Raw genomic sequence first — 12,028 nt, forward strand, 5'->3', positions numbered from 1 at the left:
TGGAATGGGACTTATAGGGAAAGTTGAGGGTTGTGTCTGGAGGCACTTTGTGACTTAACTGTGGAACAGAGAGCTAATTGTACTTCCAGGGTCATTCTCAGGCTTTTACTGAGTGGGGTTTGTGTGGTTAAAAATGCCCGAAGCTGAAGGCCCCTTTCAAATCCAACGCTCACCAGAGAAACTTCCTGCCTCCTCCAGTCCCTTACCAAGTGGTTCACGTTCTGCACATTTAGGGCCTCTGTGCCGGGCCAATGATGGAAAAGCCTTGATTTAGCCTCTTCGTGGCTTTCAAGTGGCTGGCTGTCCACTCTGTAAATTGATGGCTTCTAGATGTAGACTGTGAGGCCGAATGTTCGCTTTGAAGATGAACCGACAGTACTAGTGCAGAGAGGCGCCAGCAAGGTCCTAGGGACACCTGTACCTTCTCTTCAGTGCAGGATTCCTTAGGATGCTCTGTGGTCCTACCGCCCGCCGATTTTCCTGTCAGACTTTTGCCTAAGAGCAGACTGTGCTCCCTTGTGTACTTCCCTACCCCGAGTAGTTTCCTCAGAGGAAGATAATGCTGTGAAATGCCTCACCTCGCACACCTCATACAGATTCTGCAACGTGTCTCTGTGAGTGGAGGCAGAGGTTAGAATAAGATGCACAGGTTTAATGCATGCTGCAGATGTGCTTGCCTGTGAGGAAGAAGGATTATTTTCTATCAGAAGAAGATTCGGTGCGTGCATGCGTGTGTGCCTCTGTGTGTGTGTGTGTGTGTGTGTGTGTGTGTGTGTGTAGGCCAGAGTTGCTGTTGGGTGTCTTTTTAATTGCTAGCCACCTTCTTTTTTGAGATAACATCTCTTACTAAACCTGTGGTAGACTCCAGGGCTTTGCCTGTTTTCACTACACTCCCTCCTGCATGAGGTTACAGGTGGATAGCACTGCGTGAATGCTGTGGCTCCAGACTCATGCCCTCCTGCTTGCGCAGCCAAGCATTTTACCACCTGAGCCGTCTCCCTAGCCCCCAAAGCCATTCTCTTTTTAAAGTCCAGACAGTAAAGAGTTAATGGAAAGACTAAGATACTTAAACATTTTATAAAAGGCTTAGTCAGACTGTGTTTGAAAACTGTCAGTGGAGTAGGCTGGCAAGGTTTTAGTTGGGGTTGACCAGGAAGATTAAGTCTAACATCCCTGAAAAGACTAGGGTATAATTTCGTAGCTTGATCTTTCCTTCAGTAATTGTTCAAATGGTCTGATATTGGGAAAGGTATTTTAAAGAAAATGTAACAGAAGAACTGAAGAGATAGACTTTAACAATCACTCCTTGTGTTTGTACAACTTCTTTTGTCTCATACCTTTGATACTTCTGATTATGTAATGTAGTGGGAATTCTAATTGATCTTAATAATAAAAACCTGGAGTCAGCTATCAGGGTAAAAGCTGAAAAATCGGAGAAGCAAAGCAGCCGGCCACTAGAGAGACTTCCACCTCTAGGAATCCTCAGACGGAAAGGGCTGAGCTTTTGTCTTCACCCTACCTTATCACTTCCTCTCTCCGCCCAGCCATAATCACTTCCTGTTTCCTCTTCCCAAGTGCTGGAATTAAAGGCGTGTGCCTCCCAAGAACTGGAATCAAAGGCATGAGATCCCAAGTGCTGGGATTAAAGGTGTGTGCCACCACTGCCTGGCCTCTAGTGGTTGCTCTGTATTCTGATCTCCAGGCAAGCTTTATTTGTTAGAGCACAAACAAAATATCACCACAATGTAATGCAGGGCATGAAAATTTTAATCTCACTTTTTTACATTGAAAAATGAAAATGACTAATTATGTTGCTCATAGAAACATTGATTTAGGGGAATATTAAATAACTGGAATATTAAAAAATAAAAAAGAAAATAAGATAGTTCTACCTTTCTAAAGACAATTAATGCTAGAATATTTATAATTCCCTCATTAATGCCAGCATTCTGTCCCTTCATATAAAGTGGGAAGTTGCCTTTTAGAAAGTAATGTATTGATGTTAAATTTGGTGGTGACATCCACAAGGCCAGAGTGAAAATTGGCTTCATGGTTTGGTGTCTGACATTTGCTTCCCTTTGCTTTCATGTCAGAGATGATTGCTGACCACCAGATCGAGACAGGCCTACTGAAGCCAGACCTTAAGGATAAGGTCACATACACTTTGCTCCGGAAACACCGACATCAAACCAAGAAGTCCAACCTTCGGTCCCTGGCTGACATCGGGAGGACCGTGTCCAGTGCAAGCAGGATGTTCACCGCCCCTGACAATGGTAATGCGAAGCCAGCTGGCTGCTGCTTCCTCTTCACGTGTCGCTCGCCTTTACTCCGTCTCTTCGGATCCTTTCTTCCTCCTCTGTATGTGTCTTTTCTCAAGGTCACGGGCCACCGTCATCTCGTGATCCTTTTAATACACTTGGGCAGGTGTGCAGTCTTGCTGGAAAGGTTTCACTGTTGCTGTAGGTTACAAGGCCACAGTGCCTGGCTTCCCCCCCTGTGTGTCTATGCTGATGGACTGAAATAGCTTGTTAAATAACTCTGTGGTGCAACAACTGAGTATTCCAGAGGAATCAGCAAGCTTGCAGGTAATGTTGAGTACCTCAGGGAGTATGTCTTCAACAGGACTTGCAGCAACTAGGAGTATCTAATAAGATATGATAAATGCTTTGAGACAGCATATAACAACATTGTTGCTTGGGGATGGGAGTCTGTGTCTAACCTGTGAGTGCTCATCTTACTAGTACATGCCTCAGTATTGTTTTTACCTCTGGAAAAGGCAGTTGATTTCTTGATAAATAATAATCATATTCAGATGGAAGTATAATTATTCAAAATGGGATATTAATTCATTATACAACAATAGGAAAGGTACTCTGTTCTTGTTACATTTATTGTATTGCATTTACCACAGTTTCTTGCAGAGTGTCTATCTTTGATATCATTCTCATCGTTGGAAATAAATTTCATGTTTGGCTGCAGTCTCAGAAGGGTGAAGCAAGTTTCCATGAAGTGTGGGAAATGACAGTGTGGTGGGCAAAGTCCAGTAAGCATTGGGTTGGCAGAACCAGCTCTAGATTCTATCACCATCGCATCTTCGGAATACCAAGAGAGTGAGGGAGATTGTAACTCCATGGAGTGACCTGTACTTTCATAGTATTATAGAATGTGTTCTCAGGCAAAAGGCAGGTTAAAATGATTGTAGAAAGTGAGTTTGATCCCAGCCACTCCATATCCATAAATGTGAGTATTCTCACTTAATATTAAAAGCCAGTGGTTTGGAGACTGATTACTATAAACAAAATTTCATATTTGTAATCCCAAACTGTCTGTAAAATAATTAAGATATGGATGCTTTCAATAAAATCTATTCAGGAGAGAGAGAGAGAGAGAGAGAGAGAGAGAGAGAGAAACTAATTTAGAATACTTTGCTGTAATTTGGTGCTTCTGCTGTTACTGGGAGCATTGCTGTTGACAGAGATGTCTTTGGTTTTATATGCCCGTTGTTTTTTTTTTGAAGAAAAGATTGTTCAGTGGCTGGCAGTGCCATTGCTTGAGCAGGGTGTTTTAGTTCATCTTACAAGCATTTCATTGTAACCAGCACACATATTTGCAATTATGGCAGTTAAATTTCAGATCTCTCTCTCTCTCTCTTTCTCTTTTTTTTTTTAAATCTCAGGCAATAATCTTCCTCATTTAAAAAAAAAGTGATTCAGAGAGTTAGAGGTTTTGTTTGCTTTAAATCACTGTGTTAACAGTAGTTCATAGAGGTAAGAACATGCACCGTGTTCACATGTTGCATGAGAGGTGGCTGTGGCTGTCAGGATGCACTCTTCCCAGAAGGGTAAGCTGCTTTTTCTTGCTCTAGAGCAGAAACTAGAGACAGACGGGTCTTAGCGGCCTTCCTTTTGGAGGAGCTATTTGGATGTGAAGTACAATGAATGAGCTGAGATTGCTCCTTCTCCAAGTCTTCTTCCTCTCAGTAGATCTCGTCCTTCTGAGGAGGTTGAACTTGCCTTCATCATTCACTCTCATTTGTACAATGCTGTCCACACAGGGCAGACAGCACATGGGAAAAGGCAGGAGCTTCCTTTTTTTTTTTTTTCTTTTTTCTTTTTGGCTCTTCAAATGATCAGCCTACACCCTGAAGCATAGGATATGATTAGTTTGTTTCAAACGTGTTATTATTGGCCTTTGTGTTACCTAACTCTTTAAATATCACAGGCAAGATTTGGCTTTGCGAGATCCTACAGCAGTGAGTTACATGTGCCTCCAAGGTACACGATCATAAATCACGGGATGGCAAGTTTTTGGCTTTCTACGGGTGCTCGTTCCTAACCTGCAAGTTTGCACGGTTACTTTTATGTCTTAGGGCTTAATCACTTAATATACCAAAGAACTATGTAATGTTCTTTGAATAAACATCTAAAGTAAGGAATTATATACCCGTCACTACTCCTTTAATAAACAAGAATCTTAGGTTGACTGTAGCTGGAGCTGGGCTGTAATATTTTTTTTCTCACGAAAAGCCTAGATAAATGTAAATCACCTTAGCCTTAAATATGGAAATCGACCCTGTGACAGAGACTGCTTTGTGTATGCGAGCAGCAGCATGACAGATAGCTGAATGGCGTGAAGATGCTGAAGTCAGGGGTAGTTTTAGTTCCCAGTCATGCCCTAGAGTCAGCTCTCATCTACTCACAAGATCCACCTGTGAGGGGGAGATTCTTCTGCAAGCAGTTCGGCGTATTCAATGACTGTTAATCCCACTAGCATTCAATTAAATAATTATATTAAAAATAATGACAACACGTACTCAAAATGCACGACGTCCTGTTTGTTCTGGGACAGTTTACTATAATCTGTGCACGTGAGGTGATTTCCACCTGTGGGTGAGAGTGTGCAAATACCATAAAATGACTGCTATCATTCGTTGGGTCTGCATCTGGTTCCATCATGCACTGGGTTCTAGCGTTGACTCCACTGGCTTCAAGTAAGCAGCTGAAATCTGTGACAAGGGTGGCGTTCACACTGTAGAGATAAGCAAGTGCTATAAACCAGGACTTGCTTTATTATTGTTCCAGTTGTTTCTAAATTAAAAAAAAAAGATGGAGAAAATACTAATAATGCAAATTAAGCTCAAAGCATGTAATTATTGCATACAGCTTCTAAAACAGTCCCCTTAAGATTGAAAAGATTTTTTTTGGTAGTTAAAAATCCTATTTGATTTAGTAGAGGACTTATTGAAACACCACTGACAAATAATGAAACTTGAAACATGTATTTATTGTTTTGTTTTTGTCTTATTAACATACATAATATTATAATCAAACATTCAGCCTGACTCACATTATGAATTCCTTTCTTCCTTCCTTTGGTTCATTATCATGAACTCATTTTCAATTAGTAAAAAGTTACTTATTTTTTCCTAGCAAAGAATTAGAAAAACAGTGTAGTCCATTTTTTTTGCCTGTAAAATAGAAATAATGAAAAATTCAATGAGATATGTGAGTATTTCGAGTGGTAACTGGCACTTAGTAATCACTCATCTAATGCATTCGGTTATAGGTGAGGTGTTTAAGCACAACTACGCAACATAGACTTCAGAGTAATAGGACTGTCTTCTGGACTATTTGCTTCAGTGGCTTCCTCTTCAGGAAGAAAATCATAGAAATAATTTTTATGTATTTCTTCAGGCTTTTTGGTGAGTGGTGTCAACAGCCGTTGTGTAACAACGGGAGGGGAAGAGGCCGTTTCTCCTCACAGTCCAATCCTTCCTTACTGTTGGTTAAATGGCTATAAGGGGAATCCTGATCCACCTTGGGCATCCAAGGCTATGGACTGTGTCAGGCAGTGAGCAGTTGGGGAAGGTGGTATCCCCAGGCAGGGCAGCTGGCTCCTGGGGCTCACATAGCTTTCCTTAGGTTTTCTGTGGTACCCCAGGGCCTCTTCTATATGTGTAGCGATCCACGACCTACTACTACTTAGCCCACCACTGGGTATCAGCTTCAGTTCACTGCCTTTACTGCCCTCCCCTTTACCCCAGGTATGCAAAACGTAGTCAGAGGGCTCACGCAGCTTGGTGCAGTCTTGGCTTCTGTATCCAGACTCCTCTTTCAAGGGTTTCGAACAGTCAGGAAACTGATATCTAGTTCTTTCCCATGTAGCTGCTTTGGCGTGAGCACAGAAAAGCTTGGGATATTAAAAAGCCGTGTGTTGTTATTACATAGTAGAACCCGGGCAGTGTTCACAGTGCAGAACGATCAGCAGGAAGAAATCATGGTATTTGCTGTTGTTGTTAATAGGAGTTCTAGGATCCAGAGAAGTCGAGGTGGGATTAGTCAGACCCTTATTGCTTTGAATCTGACTTGAGCTCAGGCCCACTTGAGCTACGTGGTGTGAATAATAGATCAGGCTGCCTTGACACTGGGGTGAATTAGACCTGGCTGGGACTACAGCCAGGTTTGGCAGTTTTCTCGGTCCCTTTAGCAATTCTTTGGTATGGGCTTTGGATTCTAATTTTCCCAGTTGTCTTTAGGTGCATTGTTCCACTTCCCACCTTCCTCCAGCATATTATTGAATCCAGGCGTGATCCCTGTAGCAGTAAATAGGGCAAGCACTTCCCTAACCCCCCTCAAAGATTCTGCTCCTCAGAAGTAGGCTTCATGCTTCTCTAGCTCTGAGATGGTCAGGTGGCATCTTTTTTCCTTAGGCATGTATCTCTTTCTGATGAGCATGCCATTCCAGGTGCCTTCTGAATGCAGCTAGCTCCTTCCAAAGCCCAGCAGCACATAGCCATCTGTTTTGTTCTGGACCCTCATTCTCTATGCATTTGCAGAGCACAGATGCATGTCTTGGCCAGAGCTCAACCAAACGACGCTCTTCCCAACCTGATAATAAACAAGGCAATCCATGGAGAGTTGCTAACAAAGTATCTGAATGAAGTCGTCTGCTAATGACAGCGGCTACTGTGGCTGTTCCTGGTAATCTATTTCTAACTCATCCATAAGACACCAGTCTTACTGCTTCTCCCCAGGTCTTCCAGATCTGTCAAGTTCAAACTTCCATCATCCTGTTGTAGCACTTCCTAGTCCATCCTACACTTTATGACAATGAGAAGTTAGGCTTAGGAGTAGAGCACAGTGAATCTTTAGGCCTATTCAAGGTCTATTTCATAACCTTCTTGAGGATATGATGCCATCTCTTCCAAAGGCTTTATTCCAGTGCTCAATCATATTTAGTAGACACATGATTTTGAGAGTTATGTAATCACCTTGAGTCTTGTTATGTCTGTAACATAAGAGTAATAGTGTGTTATTCTGTTTATGTTACCAGGAGTAGGTAAGATAGATTATGAAAATATGTTAATAATAACATAAGATGCTGGTCTCAGGAATGGATAATATTCAGAAATATTTTGAGGAATACTTTTAGTGACTTTCAGATTTAAAATTGAGGGCAGATTGTCAATTTACCAGTTTTAGCTTGTATTCTATTATTGCCTGTGCTTCTCAGCTACCTCCTCCATCACACTAATGTGAAAAGATTCTTAAGGGTTCATTTTTAAAGCAGCACTAATTTCATGACCAGGTTTACAGTTGTCAAATAATCCACACTGAGTTTTCATATATGGACTTTATAGTAGTTTAAATTGCTACCAAACTATCAAGACTGATCAGCATGTATGAGCAGGGACAGGCTTTAGCTATCGGTGAATAACATAGGATGATGCCATAAAATGCATATTTCTTAAATGTTTTACTAATTGACAATCTAGTCTCCGCAACCAGAATCTAGGGTAGAGCAGTGTTACCACTGCATCTCTTTGTCTTAGAGTGCCACAAATGAGTCTTTGGTTCTTCCTGCTTCCTCTCCAGGAGGAGCCACGTGTTGCTGAGAGGCTGAGGAAAGCATCTGGGGCTTGGGATAGTTAGTCAAGTCGCCCTTGCAAAGTCTTGTTCTCCACAGCCTCATCTTGCTCCGAGAGCAGATGGGAGGGAGGGTGGGCGTAGATCTGGGACTGTGTCCTGGTCTTTGTAGAAGAGAATCAGAGAAGAAGGAAGGGAAGGCAGGGAAGAGGAAGAAGGGGAGACAAGTCCGAAGAATCGAGTGTGACCCACTCTCTATTATATTCTCCCACAGCAAAGAGGAGAAGAGAATGTCTAAGTCTTCCAAGACTGGTCAAGCATACCTTAGTTGGCACAAACCCTCTTCCATTAAAATACATGACAAAAAGAGATCTTTGCCAGTTCTTGAGTTAAAAACTGGATTTATCCATTTTATTAGATACTGATATGTATTTGTCTATAGGATACAAAAATGAGGTCAGATGTGTACAATGTAGAGTAAATGAATCAAGTTAGTTAACATACCCATTATCCCAATACTTGCTGTGTATTCCTTATGCTGAGCTGAAGCATTGTAGCATTTGAGCAACATCTTTCATCATTTTTCCCAACTCTGCAGCCTCAGGGAACCAGTGGTCCGTCCTCCTGTGCACTCAGATGATGTAGAGAACACATGTAAAAGTCACATTTGTCTATCTTTGTGCAGCTCATTGTACCTAATGACCTGTCCACTCATCCATGCTGACACATAAAACATAATTACCCTTGTCTTTAGGACTGAATAATACCCTTTCCTTTATATACAACATATTTTTTTTACTGACATTTATATTGATTCTACATCTTTGTTATTGTGAACTATGCTGCATTACTAAAGAAGTGCAGATATATCTTTTAAACATTGATTTCAGATCTTAAAGTTAATTTAAATGAGGTCAAGCTGTTGTCTTTAGTGTTTCCTACTACCCTTCATGATGCTGAGCAAAGCAAATATCACGAGTATTAGTATTAACAGCAACACTGCTAGTTCCCAATATGTTTACACCAGAAAATATGTCTATAATAGTTTTAATATGCACAACATTTCCATTTGCAGGTGAAAGTCTTGAAACTCATATGTAAAATTAACAGACAAACATAATTAGTGGAGGGACCAAGTGTTGAATGTTGACTTTATAATAACATGCTAATTCAATTACAGAGAAGTGAGCTTCCTCTGCTGTAATTTATTTCCCAGTTCTCAGTGAATCCTGGTCTATTACTCCATAAAATAATATGATGTTGGAGGACTTTAGTGGCCATTATCCAAGCAGGACCACACCAAACAAAGGTGTCAGTTGAATCTTTTATCAGATTTTCAAATGAATATTTCTCGGCAGCGTGTCTCATGTGTGCTTGTCAATGAATGCTGCTGTGCTCAGTAAATGTCTTCGCTGGACGACAGTGTTGAAAAGCAGTAGATGTTCAGTAACTATTTCAACATACAATTCTGCTTTTCTAAAACAGCTCTAAACATTTAAAATGAGCAAAGTTTATTTGCTCCTTACTGAAGAAGCATTTTGCTAGAGAAATTCCTATCCATTTGCTTGGTTCTGTGAGAGATGCTAGATTTAGGAGCAAATTTAGGATTGATGGCTTTTGATAAGTTGATTCCCAAAGGGAATATGAATCATTCCTTTTTTCCCCCTCTCATAGCACCATTTTCTAAAATCTAGACATTGGAAACCATCACTCAAAAGTCTTTAGGATCATATATTTCCTCATCAAATCTTAATGGTATAAGCCAATTTCTACCTTGTTTATGCCTGAAGTCAGGCAAAAGTGATTTAAAAGAAAGTGTGAAAGATATTAGCAAAGGCAAGCTGCTTATTTTGCAGCTGGAGAGAGAAGAGATACAGTGAAAGCATTATGTAGAAAAGGTATACACAATGTATCATTACCAAGCTCTAATTATAGAAAGTTATCCTCTGGATTTCAGAACAACTTTTCAAAATTTGATCCTTAGAGTAAATTTGTGAAGTGGTAAAAAAAAAAAAAAAAAAAAAAAAAAGCAACCCGAAAGAGTTGTATCATTTATCTTTCTCTCTCTCTCTTTCTCTGCATAGAACACAAAAGGTCCAACAAATCAACATGTTGGAATTTGCCAGTGTAAGTAATGGATGCTGTGAGTCTCCATGTTTTCACTAGGGTAAGCAGCCAGATGGCTCCAGTAAGGCTTTCTGAATCACAGGTGCCAAGTGTCTATGGGCAGTTACATTTTCATGCCTGCTTTTGGAGCCAGATTCTTAGCTGGTATCTGCCAGACTCCATTCCACTGTCCTCTTTATGGGGAGGCTCAGCATTGATGGAGGCTGTGTGTACAAAGAGAAATCTCTGGGATTAGTTCCCAACAAGTACCATACTGACAAGTTGAGGCAGGTGAGGGAGAAAGAGGGGAAGTTACCTACTAGCTTCTAAGGTCTGGAGCAGCTGCTAGTCTTTTGTCTCAGCCATAGGCTCAGAGAGAAAATTTGTCCAGCTCCATCCTCCTTACCAGCTAAAGGACTGGACGGCTCTTTTGAGTTCACTGTGTATTCTCACCTCCGTCGGTCCTCACTGAATGCATCTTAGTGCAGCCTCATTTGTACCTAGACAAGTAGATACTGGTTATCTACACTTGTCATTTCATATAGCTTGGTCTGTAGGAATAGTGGTTCTTTAAGCAGGTCTGTATGTTGTCAAAAGAAATAGAAGGTGAGCCTTGGTTAGCATGCCGCTGAATATCTCTACATGCTTCCCTCGTGACACAAACAATTTTGGAATGATCTCAACTCATTCATTTTGCTTTTTCATTTTTCTCAGTGCAATAAAAATCTCACAAAGAAGTTCATTTATGGAAAACAATTAAAAATTCAGATTGCAAGAGAGAAGACATCAGATTTGCCTCAAACAGGTGCTGGCACAAAGGGCCTGCTAACAAATCCTGGCTTTATTTACAGCTTTTAAACATAGACAAATTTACAAAAATGTTTCTAGATTTTATAATGTGCTCAATGCCCAAATTTGGCCATAAATTTATATTCATTTGTAAATGGTTCAATTTAAAGCCTCTCTGGTCACCAGTAGTCTTATAATGACCATTTGCCTGCCCTGTCTTTTGCACGTAATGTGAATAGATTATCTAATGGTTATGTTTGGTGGAATATGCTAGATATATTATCTTGATAATATAATGACTATTTTTATTATTAAGGGAAAAAACTTTTAAGTCTATATTGTGTATTACCTCATGGTCATGTATTTCCAACATCACTATGATTCCTTAAAGGAGTAGGACACGGCCCAGTTTTTACTAACCTTGGAGCATGGTGCTTTGGTGAGAATAGCAAACCAAGGGACGTTGAGCTTCTAAGAGCAAATGGCACTGCCCTAGGAAGAAGCCAGTCATGCCCTCCAGTCGATGAAGGGCACCTAGAGGAACTTGACTGAACATTCAGCTTGGATCATTATCTTTAATTTGGAATGGATATACCAAGGGTTAAGATTCCAGTAAAATAGACCTTGGAAGGCACTGGAAATTGGAGACCGAAATTGCCATTTCAAATGGGTTTGTATTAAAGTACACTAATTTAGTTAAAGCACTAAGTGGGTAAAAAAACAGAAAATTGAGAGCCAGTCTGTGTTCATCAAGGAAAATATTCCAGACACAACGTCTGAAATACTGCTTTCTACACTTGTCTACAAGCTCCTTAGACAGACTGTCGGGTAGATCGCTGGAAAACCGCTTACTAATATGACATCCCCAAACTGTGTGTGCTACCTCTCTCTTTGTCTCTCTGTGTGTTTGTGTGGTAGACAGTCATTCACAGTCCTGACATTGTATCTTCAGAGTAATGGTCTTTATAAAAATCTGCCTTCTGGATATATTCCCATGTTTTGTGTATTGGAGCTGCAGGACGAGTCATCCATTTCTGTTTGGGGAGCTATAATGATTGAACGTAATCTTCCCAAAACCTTGTTCATTCTTTGTTGATATTTGTTCCATGTAAGGGCTCGGGGTCCTGGGAGGAGGTGAATGTCGTTGTAATATGTCATTGTTCTCCTCTAACCCCCTTGTGTGATTTGCTTTAGTATTTTTTTCCTTCCTGATTAATGCTTCCATCTTCATCCTTGCTGTGGCTGCTCATGTGTCTTCCTCTTCCCGT

General features: G+C 40.7%; 1 protein-coding gene across 3 annotated transcripts in view; it reads left to right on the plus strand.

The window, feature by feature from the left end:
- The window catches only part of Slc4a4 (solute carrier family 4 member 4), a 337,951-nt gene that overhangs the window by 149,343 nt on the left and 176,580 nt on the right, over positions 1-12,028 (plus strand). For all 3 annotated transcript variants that reach the window (XM_052735335.1, XM_052735337.1, XM_052735336.1), the window contains exon 6: positions 2,094-2,273. In XM_052735335.1, the coding sequence (XP_052591295.1) occupies positions 2,094-2,273 (180 nt within the window). The remainder of the gene's footprint in view (positions 1-2,093; positions 2,274-12,028) is intronic.

This window comes from Peromyscus californicus, unplaced genomic scaffold, assembly GCF_007827085.1.
Source record: "Peromyscus californicus insignis strain IS unplaced genomic scaffold, ASM782708v3 Scaffold_13__1_contigs__length_99412109, whole genome shotgun sequence".
Lineage (NCBI taxonomy): Eukaryota > Metazoa > Chordata > Mammalia > Rodentia > Cricetidae > Peromyscus > Peromyscus californicus.